Here is a 16383-nt window from a genome sequence, read left to right as displayed (position 1 = left end):
TGTGAAAACCCTATGGGTTCGTTGCCTTTTTTAACACTAACATCAAAAAGTGGGCTCTTGAAGCATACAAACATCAACCTTAGGAAAATTACATAATTTGCAATGAAAAGTGTAATATTGTCCTTGAGCTCCATTTTGCAAAAGGTCAAACTGCATGTGACGCGCAGTGGTTGTGTGTATGCAGGCCTAATATTATGCAGAAATGAGTGTAAGCTTGCACATCATGCGTATGTTTAAATATTTCTCACCGTGTTTATATTGCATAACAAATTATGTTTATGGCCACGTGATCTCGTATCTACCAATAAGTCTCTTTTTCTGGTAAAAAGGGGTCCCACAGGGTTTTAGCCCCGACATCACACCTCATGTTTTCCGGGAGCTGTGAGCTAGCCACTGGGCTAAATCATTACTTTAAACAAATTCCCTAGGACGTTATAAATATAAACCTTAGGATGGAATAATGAGATGCACCCTTTAACCTTATCATGAGCCAGGAGAGGGCTAGATAATGAAGAAATGTACACTGGTGTATGTTGAATAATGGTTTACCCAAAACATAAAATGTGTTTAATGAGTAAAAGTAGGTATTAAGACTACAAAACATAACAGGTAGTTTAACATTGGAAATGACAGTAAATTAGACAAAAGCAAATATTTCACAAATATAAGGCCCATTATAAATAAATTTCTCTTACATTAGTTACTTGCTGTGGAGGTTAAAGTAGCAATAATTTTTTGAGCAAAACTAGAGGACCCTCATAATCATGCCTCAAAATAAACATTTAATTGCAACTACTTTATGATGTTGTTTACATTCAGAGCAATTTAAAAGTTTCCTTTGGTTACCACTAGAGGGCGCTACCACTCTATAGCCACCCCTCATTATAGTCATCCTTGATAAAAATTGTCTTAAAAAATCAAATATAAAACCAGAAATAATGTCACCCCCAAATGGACACTAAATAGGTACAGCCACGAAGGAGCGATTTTGGGGTCATGTGCCCTCCATAAAGTACATGTAGGCCTGCAATGATCATGATTTGTATTTCATTTTATCCCATAAACGATCAAATGCATTATGCACCGTGGTACACACCTGTGGGCGCCCTTCTATGTATTTTTACCATGATAGTTACCAAAAAACTTTACCAAAATTGTAATCACAAACAAAACATATATTGTTACATCACCTTGCAATGCCTCAAATCCCATATTTTGTAACGGTTGTTACAAGCTCTGTTTATCGATCAGATTTGGTTTTTGTTAACTTGGTCCCAGGATTTGGTAAAGCAATCGTCTGGGTTTGCCGTTTTTTGTTTGGCATGGTGCCAAAGTTTGTGGTCTCTTTATTCGGATTGGCCAGTCTCTATTTTCGATTTATGGAGGCAGTAAAGTTTTGTCCCAAACAGAAATGGTCTTTGAGTCGGAAGACTTGATTGTTCTCTTGTAATTTTAACTCTTTGTCTATATCTCTTTGTAACGTGACTGCAGCTCAACCTCTGGCTGCGATGGTCTGTTTTTAATAAACCATTCATAAATACCTCAGACAGTTTCGCTATTCCTATTGGTGGAGAGCACGTCATGTGGGTGTGATACACCTTTGTTTATGAGCAGGGCAAAGTGTTGAAACATAGGCGTGACATGCGAGCTTGCACCTGTGCTTATAAGACAGTCTCTTCATTCCTATTGGTCGAGAGCAACGGCTGAAACAGTTGTGCCACATCACGCGATACGCGCACAGCACTCCCTTATAAGGAGTTGTTTACCCGAGGGCGGCAGGGGGCTTTACCATTTCATAGTTGGAGGGGTGTTGTGTTGAAAGAAATCATTGACCAATTATAATTTTTGCATTCTTTTATACTTTTTGACCAAAAAGTTATGATGTTTTTGACCGAAAAGGTATTTATGAATGGGAATCAAAGTGTGTTGAATCGGTTTTCAACTAGTGGTTTAAACCTGCTGAGGCCTGGTTCTTGATAATTTACCTCGACTTCGTCTCGGTAAAATTATCAAGAGCCAGGCCTCGTTGGGATTAAACCACTAGTTGAAAACCTCTTCACCACACATTGATTCCCTTATTTCAAATCAATTCAAAATTTAGGAGATGGGTGCCAGATTTGTTGTATTAATCACTTTTGTGGCAGCTACATGTACAACAGAACCTTAATATTCTTTTGTTAAGGAGACAGTTAAAAAGGAAGCAAAAATTTCCTATAGAGTGTTTGAGACATGGGGGGATTGTCTCACCTACAAAATCTGCAATTCTGTACCAATTATTTAATATTTTATATTGATATTCAGATAGTGTTTTAATTGTTTTGTTTACAAAATAAATTATTCTTAATTTAGTATTGAAACGACCCCTCCTCAGGGCTCGAGTTTGGGTTAAAATTCCACAAGGCTGTAGCTCAAAATGTTTACAGGACCACAATTTATTTCACAAGACTAGAATCTTCCAGAGAGTATATATTTTTTTATCTGGGCAAGAACTAAAAGAAGATATATCTCATTTGTCTAAGGGTTAGTATTTATATTGATAATCAAATTGTAAAAATACCAGACTCAAAGTCCACATTTTGAACATAATTTCTGTCTGTTTAAAACCATTACACATCAGGCCTTGAATTTCATTCTGGAAGGGGGCACAGCAACTTTTCTCTGGTCAGGGGCACTATGAGGAAAATGTAAATATGCATCAATTGGAACTTTACAAAGGGCACCACCTACAGCAAGAGCATAGGGCACCATGGCAATTGCTGTTGGAGCTGTGGGTTATTTATACGCCTGACACAGTGACTAATACTCAACTGAAAAACCCAAGACCACCGGACTTTTCAGGTCATTAGTTTTACTGAGCTGAGGTAAAAATCACTGGCCTCGAGCCGGCAGTCCTCAGGTTTGATTCTGAACCGTGTCACTCCCTACTGTTGATTACACTCAGCTGCGTTGTTACTCTTCATGTGAACAACTTTGTGGTGTTTTTTACCCCCATGTCTTGAGCCTCGAGACCCTCCTACCGTCTGCCTCATCTCTGGGTCCTCATTCTCCTCCGAGACTGACTCAACATGTCTGCTTCGTTTGCCTCCTCCTGTTGAGGCATCATCGCCTGATTTGAGGCTCTCTGATGTGGCGTCTGAAGTACCAGCAGCTAGCACTGATACAGTCTCGCACATGGAGACGGACTTCTTGGACTGTTTCTTGACAGGCCTGCTCAGCATCATATCCTGGTTCTGATTAGCCGGTTTCAGGATGTAACCCTCATGTCCAATAGTATCCTGTTTTTGATTGGTCGATGCGAGTGTGACATCACTAGTGATTGGTGGCTTCTGTTCTGGGGAAACCATCTCGTCTGAGGGTATTTCTTGGGATGGACTTGAACTCTTGTTGACCCCTTCCTGACCTTTTGGAGGTGAACTATCTGATACGTTCTCTTTATTGGTGGATTTCTTCAAGCTGATTTTCTCACGATACCCGGTTGAAATCTTTGTTTTTGTGGATCCAGCCTCTGCAACCAAACAACACTTAACTTTGTAAATAAATCTTGTTTATACTTGTGATGACAAAATGATCATTTGTTTTATTGGTCAAGCTTAAATTTTTGATGCATGAGTCCTTTGGATAGAGTTTCAAGATGGCACGAGTGGCACCTGTGCAATCTGAAAGCACACAAATTTGTGCAGCTAGGGTGTTTTTTTTTGTATATAATTCTCCTGCAACTGTGATGATCAATTGAGTCCAAATTATCACAGATTTAGATTTATTATTTTGTGCATATGTTGGGATACTGGTGAGAATACTGGTCTTTGACAATTACCAAAGGTGTCCAGTGCCTCTAAGCAAGACACTTGGCCATATGTTGACCAAACGAGCAAAATAACATCCTCACCTTTACCGTTAATCTTGAGTTTAAGATCATCTATAGTGACCATGAGCTTCATGTTGACTGCCCTGGTTCGATCCGTCTCCGTCTCAGCATTATAAAGTCGTCGCTCACAATCCATGAGTTTGTCACTCGCGGAGATTTGAAGCAGTTGTTGTGTCTCAAGCTCTTTTCTCAAATTCTCAATATCGGATCTGAAAACAGTGAATAAAACATTCTGAGCACAACAACAATTTTACCTACCAGAATATGTTACCTGCCAAAATACCATATCACATGTAGCCATGTGACCGGTATCCTGCTTATTTTTGCGAAGCTGAAAACTGTTAATCTGAATTAATTAAAGAGTAGCTAGGCACAACAATAATGTTGCTTACTATAATACAGTTACCAGCCATGATACCGTATACTGCAGGTGCCATCTGTGACTGGTATCCTGCTTAGTTTTGCTTAGCAGAAATCTGTTAAGCAATATTTGTTGTTTGAGGGGAAGGTATACATTTGGTAACTACTCTTAAAATTGATGGCAATAAAAACTGATTTGGTAAGGAGTACAGGAGCTTTCAATTGCATAAAAAGAAACATTCACTTTGACGTAATGTGGTTATGGAACAAAATATACAAGTTTTGTTTTCCCTCAAATTTTGAATCTGGGAAATGATTCCCTTAGATACTTCTCTCAGATTGTGTATTTGAATTACGTTCTTTTTTTCCTGCATGGAATAATCGATCCTTTTTTTTTTTTTGTGATCTCAAAAACGCTACTACCTTTTGAAATGAAATTTATAACATGTTAGTTTCATTGTATAATATCTACATTTGTATAGGATTAAAAGAAATACGTTCAATTTAAGCAGCTCTATAAACTTGGCCTATTGTTTTGATGATGATGATATGACATCTTACTTTGCCGTTCTGAGTTTGTGTTGTAAAAACTCCACCAGATCTGGTTTTTCTGACTCGCTAAGCAGTTTCTTGTATTCTTGTAACTGATGTTCCATTCCGTCACTTGTCTGAAATAAGAAATTGAAAATAATATAGTCAAGCATGGCCAATGAGTGAAGCAAGGCTCCCCACTACATCTCAGAACTACTTTAAAGGTATATATCTCTTAATACTCTGTCAAGGAATCTTCGATCAAGTTCCGTGCTTCTCCTGAATGAACCAAAGTCTTGACACTCCAGGGGTGACATGTCTTTTTATTCAGCTGTGCCACGCATCTAGATCTCTCTACGACTTAAAGGCAGTGGACACTATTTGTAATTACTCAAAATAATTATTAGCATAAAACCTTACTTGGTAACAAGTAATGGGGAGAGGTTGATAGTATAAAACATTGTGAGAAACGGCGCCCTCTGAAGAGACGTAGTTTTCGAGAAAGAAGTAATTTTCCGCGAATTTGATTTCGAGACCTCAGATTTAGAATTTGAGGTCTCGAAATCAAGCATCTGAGAGCACACAACTTCATGTGACAAGGTATTTTTTCTTTCATTATTATCTCGCAACTTCGACGACCAAGTGAGCTAAAATTTTCACAGGTTTGTTATTTTATGCATTTGTTGAGATACACCAAGTGAGAAGACTGGTCTTTGATAATTACCAATAGTGGCCAGTGTCTTTAACTTTAGATCGTGTCTATGGCTGTGTACCTTTGATTTCTCCAGTCTCTTGATCTTCTCGGTCAGCATGTGAACCTCGGACCGGCTCTGTTCAAGACTCTGCTCCAAGCGTTCCCTCTGGGAGGAGTCTGCCCTCCCACCACCCATCTGTAATAACGCTGCAATCTGAAACTGAAATGGCAAGACAGAGAGTATGGTCATCAGCGCCTAATTTTACAGCTCTGCTTACCCAAGAATTCTGCATGTATGGACATTAAGATTACGGGCGTCTCATGCACTATAAGCCTAGAATTCTTTGGTAAGGCAGAGCAAACAAACTACATGTACTTGCTAGAGAACAGCTATGAACAAGATTCTTATAGTGCTAGGTATAACTTACTCTCAACTTATGGAACAAAGGAAGAGAAACCTACTTAATGGAGAACAGCTGTGAACAAGATTGTTAATACTACTTATCTTCCAGTACGCGCTAATCCACCAATCAGAATCTCGAACTACTAGGAAAAACATTTATGCTACGACCGCTGTTTTTATTACACAGTGCGTATTGTGAAATGTCATTTTGTCACGCTCAGTATACGGACAGTGCAAAAATTACATTCTAAACTTTGTGCCTGTGAATGCTGTGCGCACCGAAATAACGTGCTGAAATTTTAAACTTTGCGCGTTGCACGTGAGACCTGAAGATAAATTCGTTATCACACGCGCGCTCGTGAAATACGAAAAAATATAGCGCGCCTGGGTCCCATATCCAACTCGGCCTTCGGCGCTACATTTTTCTGTATTCCACTCGCGCTTGTGTGGTAACTTATATTATGCAGGCCTTGAACTTCGCTTTTAAAGGGGCACAGCAATTTCCCTCTGGTAAGGGGTACTTCTGTGAGCTTTTGCGGTGGATGCCGTGGGTTATTTCAAATCCTGATAACTTACTAAACCTTCTGGAGATAACTTATGGATCTGAGACTTGCTGGAGAGAAGCTACGAACACGATTCTTAAAGGGCTAGGAATGTTACTTACTCTCATCTTATGGACCTGTTGTTTCTTCATGTTGAGTTGCTCCTTGAAAGACTCACTCTGCACCTTCAGAGAAATCATCTTATTCTCGATCTCCTTACGTCGATCCTCAACCTTTTAAAAAAGAAAAATACAATAAGCTGATTGGTAATTCAACAACCTGATTAGGAATACAACAACCTGATTAAGAATACAACAAAAGCAACCTGATTAGGAATACAACAACCAGTTTGGTAATACAACAGCAACCTGTTTGAGAATACAAAAACCCGATTGAGAATACAAACAACCTGACTTACAACTGAGCCCTAAAATCATAGTTTGTTGGTTTTGGGGGGAATAAAATACCTCAGCAAAAAGGGAGTTTCCTCGCTTGTTGATGTCCGTTTCTTCCATTTTGGCAGCATCGAGTTCAAGTCGGAGATCAACTACTTCCTCTTGAGTTTTCTGCAAAACACAAAAACGTCAAATCAAATGAGTAATAAAGGGGTTTTGCCCCAGTGTTTCTGGTAGTGGTGCTATCATCCTCATAATTTAACACACTCAATAATCTGTCTTTTTGCAGCAATTCTACACAAGTACCTAAGGGTGCTGTAAAGACTCTGGCTTTGTTAAAACTGTGGTCTGGTGGTTTAGACTGCAGGACTTGCAATCACAAGGTTGTGGGTTTGAACCTGTTACAGGTGATTGGAAGTGTTATTTTCTATGTTCTGTGTACACTAAACTGAAGGGCCATAATTTGCTTAGCTGTAAATATTTGCGAATGCAAGTTGCTACTGTTCAATTGCGACTACAAGCTCTACTGTGCAGCAGCTCCTTTGTTGTATATAGTTTTGGCAGGTGAGCAAGTGCTACTGTGCAGCAGCAGTACTTGTAATACTAAGTACAAAGGCATTGCTAGGGTCGGTCTCTTTTGTTCAGTGGATGTAGTCCCTCAGGAATGTCTTAGGAATGTCACTGGAGTACATGAGCGAACCAAGTAAACTTGTGAACATGAGTGAACTGGTGTACCAAGCTAACCGCTGATTTCACAAGGGGGCTATAATAAGTATTGTCATCTAGTTACTGAATCACAATTTCTTGATTTGTGCAATTCATAATCGTAGAATTTAAACCAATGTTTGTATGAGAGAGATTGGCTGTTGCCAGTAGAAGGCCTTGGTGACTAGTAAAATTTACTAACTCAACTAGTTGCGCCTCAAATAGTCGTAGTCGTGACCAACTTTTAAAGCATAATGTTTGCCCCAGGCGTAAGAGTCAAATTACTGCGTCTGGTCGTGTTTCGAAAGTAAATTATGTTGTCATGAATAGTCATGAGCGACACAATTGGTCCACCAAACAGATAGTCGAGACTATTATTGTAGTAGTCGTACTGGCACAATTAAACAAGTAGTTGAAAAAGGGTAGTCGCGACTCAACTAGGCAATCAATAGTCGTGACTACGACACTGGTGTTTTCCCCTTGTGAGAGTTTGCTGAGTTTTCGTGACGGGGTTGATCATCTAAAAACAAAGAAATACCTCCAGCATGTTGTAGTAGCCAGTAATCTGTTGTTCTTTCTCTTCCACCTCGTTCCCAAGGGTCTGCAATCGCTGTTTCTGGACGTCGATTGTAAACATGAGCTGTTGACACTTGTGCTTTGAGTCCTCCAATTCCAAGACAATCACATCCTGTTATTACATTAGAATTGATAACAATAATGGTAAAAGTGGCTTCTTATAAATATCACTTAAATTCAGTGTTGAAAAGCGTCCCTTTTAAAATGAGATATGTATTGGCGAAAAAGGCTGTTGGACCAGTGAATTGACAAGCCTACTGGTACCCGCTGGTTAGTCACACGAGAAGTTAAGGGCAGTAAACAAGCCCATGCACCAACTTTGGGCTATCATGTCTATCTATCTATCTATCTATCTAGCCTATGTCGCTCCACTGCAGAAGGAAGGTCTCTTCACCACCATTCCACCTTGATCTTTGTTGTGCTTGTCGCATCCATGTGACGTTAAACAGTTTGACCAAGTGGGGATCAGGTTGGCTCAGTGGTTTCTTTCCCTGCCCTACACCTCTGTGGACCCCGGTTCAAATACCACCTCAGACCTGAGCCTTCAGGTTGGATCTGTGGTTTCTTTCCCTGCTTTTCACCTCTGTGGACCCCGGTTCCAATCGCACCTCGGACCAGAGCCTTGCATGTGGATTTGTTTTCAGTCCCTACATGGGTGCGTGGGTTGCCCCCAATTTTGGGTTTTCCTCCCTTTTCTAAAACTTCTTGTTTCCTATCCATCCTGTTAATGGCGCTAATTGTGCTGTTGGGTGTGTAATAAATAAATTTACAAATTTTTACGGTGCTCTATCCTTCATGTAATAATAATAATAATAATAATAATAATTTTGGGGGCTAATCATCCTTACTCGAAGCTAAGAGCTGAATTGCGAAGGACGCGCCTACAACGTGTTTGAGAAGCAGGCATGCAAGGGCGCCTTTGGCTGCCAGCCACATCAACCCGAAAGTGTTGGTTTTTTCCCGAGGGAGGAAAACCGGATGGTCTGGGAAACCCTTGTGGCACAGCAGAGAACCAATGCACAACTCAACTCACATATGGCCCTGGCCGGGAATCGAACCGGGGTCACCTTGATGAGAGGCAAGCGCTTTATGCACAGGCCAACCATGCCACTGTGTTGTCGTGCTGGCCTTTTTTTGATCCATGTGAATATAACAGCAATGTGGATGAATGAGTGCTACCAGAGTAAGGCTACGGCTAGGGCGCGCGCGTCTGCTATTCTTCAACACTGACAGACGCACTGATCTAGCCGTAGCTGTAGCCAAAGTCGCCAATTCGGACACGGCCTAAGATCCTATGCAATGATGACCCTCACCTTCTCAGATTTGCTCGTAGCCAGGTCATGTTGAAGACTGTAGAGTTGCTCATCGTTCTTATCAGGGGCCACCTCAAGAGAGCTCAGTTTGTTGTGAGCGTCTTTCAACAAATCATCCTGTTGTACAACCTAAATTTTTATAAATAAATAAAGAGTGAATGAAAAGCTTAAAGTTCAAGTTAATTTTGGTCGAATCAATGCTCAGCAAATTTGCTCGCGTAAAGGAAATATTATATATGTTGGTTACAATCACTCTTAAAATTGATGGCAGTAACCTTTGGTTAGAAGCCTACAATAGCTTTCGATAGTGTAAAGCATTTTGAGAAACATTTCACTTTGAAGTAATGTTTTATGTATAGAAACAGGTATCAGTTTTGATGCTACAAAATTTGAATCTGAGAAGTGATACTGCATTAATGCTTCTCAGACTGTGTATTAAAATAGGGATTATTCTTCCTGCACGGACATACACCGCTCCAGATTTTCTGTGCTATCTGAGCACCTTTTCAAATGAAATTTTCAAATATTAGTTTGATTGTTGTAATGAACATTTATATAGAAAATTAAACAATCGAACAGTTGAAAAAGCTAAAGGTATACTTTGCATTTAACTGGATAGTCAACCTTGATTAATATAAGGACCAAGCTGTTATAAAGAGGTCTGCTTTAAAGAGAGTACATTCTGATTTCTGAAGTCCCAAATCTCATTTCTGCTTTGTATTTCTTTGTTTTGGTGTCCTCTAGTCTATTAACAATTTCCTATTAAACAAGTACCATGTCACGGTGAATGGCACCCTGCTTGTTCTTGCTAAGCAGAAAAAGTTTAATCAATACTTTCTGCTTAAGCAGCTCTATAAATTTGGGCCATGCACTGACTAAAACTACCAAGCACTCCACTAACCTTTTTACGCAGCTGTTCTTCTATCATAGCTGCCCGCTCCTGCGCAATCTGTAACTCTTCTATCTTTTCCGTCATCTTCTGGATTTCTTTACTGTGAGTCATCCCCATCCTCTCGGCACTCCTCGCTGAGTCTCGCTCGTTCTGCAGAGACTCTCGCAGACTCTCAATCTCAGCGACTTGGGATTGTTCCAACTTGTCCTTAGCGTTGAGTTTCATCTGCAGGCTGTATTTATCCTGCTCTAGTTGCTACAAAGAAAAAAGAAAAATTCAGAGAAATAGAATTAGGAGGCCTTGAAAAAACCCACGACACCCACAGCAATTGCCATGGTGACCTTAGCCCTATATAGGACTCTTCCTCTGCACACAGATACAGAGTCCTAACTATTGAGGCCGGTTCTGGGGCGGAAAATTTTCAAAGCTTCATAACTCAAATCACGGCAACAGATAACACTGTGAGAAAACGATCAAAACGGGAATCTTTTAACGTTGGGAGCTGCATTATTTCATGAAAATGACGGATTTGTGAGGAATATATGACGATCAAAACCCACCGCAGAAAAAAAAGGCTGCCATGGAGTGTGAATCTGTTGAAATTAGTGGCTTGTTGCAGGTAAGATTTGAGTTATGAAGCTGTGAAAACTTTCCGCCCCAGAAATGTACCCTGATGTCCAGGACGTCACTGTAGTACAATACCAAAGTGTAAGGCCGCCAGGGCCATATGGTGACCTGTGCTTTTGCTGTGGTGCCCTTTGCAAAGTTCCAATACAAATTTTTAATTTTCTTCAAAGAAGTTCATGGGCCTGAATTAGCTGTTGCAAACTGCTTGACATTGGCTGATTATTGCGGGAAAACATCAGACAAAAAAAGAGAAGATTTTAAAGCAAAAACTCAGTTTTGGAATCATGTAATTTTTCTTATTTTTAAATTATTCTCAGTATACTTTCTTGTAATTTGACCCCTGGTTGCCATGGGAATTTGGTTTTAAAGATTAATCCATTAATGAACTAACAAAAACATAACAAGGGATGAAACATTTGTACTTGGGTAAAACTTGTGTATTGAGAAGTACTTCTCAATTCAAATGTTGTATTAAATTCAGGAAACCAAATTTCATGGTTCTGCTTAGCGTCGGATTTTGCTGTGTAAGTGAATGTCTAGTAGTGTGGGGGTACGCACACACACAAGCAAAAATTCCCTGCTAACACATGAAATACCCTTGACGTAAGCGCGAAATTCCCTGCTTCCACAATCCAATTATTTGCTTATGGTAAGCATGAAATTTGGCCCAGGTTTGGGTTTTTCTTTGGGATTCATTCTATGGAGTTACCTCAAGCCGCTTGGTGTGATCATACGCCAGCTGCTCCAATCTATCTTCAAGATCTTGATTTTGTTCGAGTAGTTTCTTGCCGATCTCGGCCGCCAGAACCAAGTCATTGTTCTTGTGGTCCAACTCCATCTTCAGCTGGTTCGTTTCTCTATCTAACAATGTGTCTTCCATGATTACCTAAATACAGGATTTACAACAAGAAAATTAAAACTGGATCTTCCTTGTATTACTATTATTTTAGTTCTGGCAGAACATAAATCACTGTAGGTATGTAGCTCGTAAATCTGAGCAAACCTGTAAACAAGTGTGCTTTCTATGTGAACCAGAAAGTGTGTTCCATTCATGATTCTATTTATGGGTTCATCAATCATTCATTACTTCACTTTAAAAGACCTAGCTTGTCTCTAACCCCACTTGTGAGGCCAAAGCTAGCTGAATCTCTCAGCCAGCCTTGGCCACACAAGTGGGGCTAGCTTGTCTCATGCAATTATACAAACAGTATCTTGCTCAAGGACTCGAGTACCACGACTGGGACTCAAACCCACACTCTGCTGATCAGAAACAACAGAGCTTGGCTACGCCACATTCAAGCGTCACATTCCTTCAAATGATAAATTCCATGTCTCTTGCATGTTGTATCATATGTAGTTGCGATAACGTAACCCTCCTCCTGACGGCTCCGGCTTCGCCGTCGGGAGGAGGGTTACGTTATCACAACTATAATACCATAGACATATGGAGCCATATTTTATAGCTCCATGATTGTATGCAATTAATACATAGAATCAGCTCCGACCTCTGACTCTTTTTATTTAACTTAGGCCTACCATTGAATACATCATTTATTCAATTATTGATTGATTAATATTAATAACAGTAATATTAATAATGACAATATTAAATTAATTATTATCAATATCATGATTATGATTGAAAGAATTATGATATTGATATGTGTCATCGTAAATACAAAGTGAGACCCAAATATTCCATCCCTACTGTACTACTAGTCTGAGAACTACTAGTTGCGATAATCGTAACCCTCCTCCCGACGGCCGCCCAGGCCGTCGGGAGGAGGGTTACGATTATCGCAACTAGAGAACTACTACTAGCTGGCAGTGGCAACCATTTGGAAAATAGTTCACATAAATGATATTGATACTGATATATCCTGATCTGGATAAATTACTTCTAGAAACTATAAGGCTGCCCTGTCGGGGGAGCCTTATAGTTTCTAGAAGTACTGATAAATACTATTTATAGGACCAACGAACAAGGAAATTCACCGACTAAAATGTTTTGACATTACGTTTCATTCTTCTAGTCATTGTGAGCGAACTGAAATTGAATTGAAAATGTGTTTTAAATAACAATGTTAAGCCCTACATAGTAATGTTATACTTCACTAACAGTAATTTTCAGCAACACTCATTAGGAAAGGAGTATCTTAAAGTTAAAATAACTAAAATCTGCAACTTACAATTTTGTTTACATCGGTTGTTTTCAAATCGTCCGCTAATAAAAAAGAACGAATAGTCTGTGCAAATGCTTTTGTATTGAAAGGAGGTTGGGGACAATACATAAGTATAGCGCCCTCTGCTTTTGGTTTGTAGACAGGGATTTTGAACACGTAGAGGGCGGGCTAATGGTGAGTTGATGGTTTGATGTTCGCTCGTCCCCAGCGCGCCACCTTGAATGTTTGATGTGCGGACTCGTGTGGACAAGTTCATAAAACGGAAGGATAAACTTGACTGCATTTGCCGTGGTTGGGTGGTCATTCACCCTTTACAACCAGAATATTGACTAATCCTATTTATAAATAAAACAAAACTTAAAATGTCGTCAAACACACTGCTGATCGGATCAAACGCGACCAAAGAAAACCACACCCTAAAAGTTTTGATTTGTGCCTCCGCCTCAGCTTTTTCCCCCAAATCATAATCACAACCCCACAGCAGGGACACAAAGGCGCTATCCCTGGGCAAAGTTATCCTGGCCCCTGCCCTTCAAAAAATATTCTGTATCATTTCCTGGTTGTGAGACCATTAGTCTTATCATGGAGCTATAAGGTCTTATCCAACAAATTATCTATCAAAACGTCTTGTACAATTGTTCAGAGCAACCCGTCTAACATAAATTTGTGTTTCCGGGTGATTTAACCCTCGCTAAGCCATGCTAAGGGGAAAGTCGACTAATTTAGGCCAAGACACCATTCTATGAATAGAAGTTAATACTTTCGATTATGGTGTCGTCTACTTGTAAATAGGTAGAGAGACTTGTGTGAGTCACTGTACACGGCGTCCGGTTAGATACTATACTTAAAGTGTTTAAAATGCGTCTCCTTCTTCTTAGTCATGATGGGCCGCCGTGTGAACTTAGAAATCTACCCCTTCAAAGGGCAAGAGGTATAACCGCTCAGAAACGCCTTTCCCGGAGATTGTTTTTCCACTGATATTTTTTCATTTTTCTGCTGCAATGTTTGCTCAAAAACAAAACAAATTCACAATCCCAAGATTAAAATCAAGAAGCCAATTCCTGCGAGGAAAGTTTGTGACGTGCGAGTCATTTTAGCGACGAGTTTTTTTATGTATTTTTTTTAGAGATGTAAACACACAGCTTCCTTGTTTGGCGACTGTTTTGGTCATCCTCTAGGGTATTAACAAACACTGGGGAACTTTTTGTATGTAACGAAATAGTTGTTGTTGAACATGATATGCTTCACAAATTGTCTCGAATAGTCAAAGTTTACTTAAGGACGATTGTACGCAGTTAAAGCGAAAGTAGAGGGCCCAATTTTATAGAACTGCTTAAGCACAACAAGAAGAAGGTAAAGCTCATCAATACTTCGCTTACCAAAATAAAGTTACCAGCTAAACTGACGTGTACCATTTGTGATTGGTATCCTGCTTATTTCTGTTTAGCAGAGAGTTGGCAATAATTTCTGCATAAGCAGACAAATATTGCTTAATTAACTGCTAAGCAGAAATGAGCACGATACCAGTCACAAAATGGTTACCTATGACATGTTAGTTTGGCTGGTAACCTTATACTGGTAAGCGAAATTTTGTTGTGCTTAGCTACTTTTCGTGCTAAAGCAGCTACGAAATTGGAACAGAAAAGAGAATTATGATCCGTTTTCGGCATCGTCTGATTTGAAAGCCAATGTTCAATTTATTATTTTAAGCTTTTCATGTACAATATAAATCAGTTATGAAAAGAGAAAATCTGCGATTTAAATCACTCCCAAAACACTTTTAAAAACACTTGTTGCATCCCCGTGGAGGCATCTTTTGTTCCTTTCTTTGTCCCTATAGTTAAAGAACCTCGCGTAGAATTGGTTTGTACACAAAATTCCTTGTGGTGTAACCCCTGTCTAGAATTCCCATACGGAGACCTATTGTAATCTCTTTTCTGTTTTATTTTCGGTCTCCGTAATGTAGCGAATATGAAATCACACGCACACAAAGTCATTCGCTCAATTGTTTCTGGAAACTCTTCATATTTTTTTATTTTTTTTATTCTTATCAATGTCCTACATAAACGACATAAATAAACAATCACATTACTTTACACAATGACATCTGAGTCCATACAACGAAAAAATAACTTATAAATCTGACAAAAATTAATATCACGACCTGCGTGAACAACAAAACATGTTTAACACATTTTTTTATACACACAAAATAATCTTTTATACAGTTAACATATAAAAATGTATCCGTAGCAAACATACATTTAGTTTTTACTAAATCTACTAGTTGTAGCTCCGCCCCTGAATGGGCTTCAATTTGGAGGGGGTATAAATTGCGGCAAACCTTGGCTTAATGTGCTCCCCCACACACCCGAAAAACATTCAATCTTTTAAACCCACAGTCAACTTTCAAACAACTTTCAAACTTGTTACAAGATTCAGTCAAATTTCGTACTTTTCCGACTTGATACAAGACTATACAGTCAAATTTCAAACTTTCCGACTAGTTATAAGACTATACAGCGGTTACAGAGAGACCAAAAGAGAGGCGTGTGTTGTGTGTCAGTAAAAAATGCAATGGACATTTCAACTTCCCCTTTCGAAAGAGATTGTATTTGAATGTTTGCCATCAGAGTCACATGAAAGCAATCAAACCCGGACAAACAGATCTTATAATAACCAAGCACATTGATAAGACAGATTCAAATTTCATTTCCTTTAGCTTGGAGAACCCGGAAAGTGTTGGGACCATTTATAAACCGGACATTAAGTGAACTCGAAGGAAGAAAGCAATACATAAACAATAAAGAAATACATTGAAACCAATGGCTAGAAAAATGTGTATTCGAAAAATTTAAGTTTGATAACAAGTGCGTGTAAGTTTAACAATTCGGTGGTCGTGTCTTTTGGGTTTTGTTTGTTTGTTTGTCAAGCCACCCTTTCGTAACTTAACAGGGTTCACACTAAAATATACTTTAAATGTAAACCTGTTCACATGTATCCTTGATTAACGAAACTGAAGCTCGTGATAACATCACAATGACGCAATTTAACATGAGATGTGTGGTGATGTGTAATAATTTAGGGGAAGTAAATTGGCAGAAATCTATTGGATGAAACAAAACAGGACGCGCTGATCTTTTCAAAACTGTGCCACAATTTTTTTAAAAGGTTGCACAACCGCAACCACATTAAATTCACACCACAGTGCACACATTACTTGGTTCAAAAACAGATGACATGTTGGTTGAAAATATTATCTCATTGGGTTTTTACTAACAAACATGTTAATCCGAA

General features: G+C 39.2%; 2 protein-coding genes across 4 annotated transcripts in view; one reads left to right on the top strand and one right to left on the bottom strand.

Annotated features, from left to right (window-relative positions):
- The window catches only part of LOC139952091 (pseudouridylate synthase PUS7L-like), a 52079-nt gene that overhangs the window by 1375 nt on the left and 34321 nt on the right, over positions 1-16383 (top strand). The window lies entirely within an intron of this gene.
- Positions 6-13145, bottom strand: LOC139952107 (protein Spindly-like). Of its 3 annotated transcripts, XR_011787871.1 has the most exons (12): positions 13093-13145; positions 11613-11789; positions 10286-10531; positions 9385-9513; positions 8034-8183; positions 6863-6961; positions 6518-6628; positions 5530-5670; positions 4787-4893; positions 3887-4074; positions 2061-3505; positions 6-1942 (listed from the first exon to the last, which is right to left on the bottom strand). XR_011787871.1 is itself a non-coding variant. In XM_071951066.1 (11 exons), exons 2-11 carry the CDS (start codon positions 11781-11783, stop codon positions 2922-2924), a joined length of 1926 nt encoding a protein of 641 aa, XP_071807167.1. In that variant the 5' UTR covers positions 11784-11789; positions 13093-13145; the 3' UTR covers positions 6-2921. The 3 variants fall into 3 exon arrangements, 2 of the variants coding, with proteins under 2 accessions (XP_071807167.1, XP_071807178.1); XM_071951066.1 differs by having other exon boundaries at positions 6-3505; XM_071951077.1 differs by having other exon boundaries at positions 6-3505; positions 13023-13099.

This window comes from Asterias amurensis, chromosome 2 (assembly GCF_032118995.1).
Source record: "Asterias amurensis chromosome 2, ASM3211899v1".
Taxonomy (NCBI): Eukaryota; Metazoa; Echinodermata; class Asteroidea; order Forcipulatida; family Asteriidae; genus Asterias; species Asterias amurensis.
This window is presented reverse-complemented; position numbering and strand designations above follow the sequence as displayed.

Excerpts from the sequence above, each read along its gene's own strand:
- LOC139952107 (XM_071951066.1), bottom strand. The coding sequence starts at position 11,783 with ATGGAAGACACATTGTTAGATAGAGAAACGAACCAGCTGAAGATGGAG. Across the intron at positions 8,184-9,384 it reads CTACGAGCAAATCTGAGAAG|GATGTGATTGTCTTGGAATT; the intron begins GTGAGGGTCATC and ends ATGTAATAACAG. Across the intron at positions 3,506-3,886 it reads ACTCAAGATTAACGGTAAAG|AGGCTGGATCCACAAAAACA; the intron begins GTGAGGATGTTA and ends GTTTGGTTGCAG.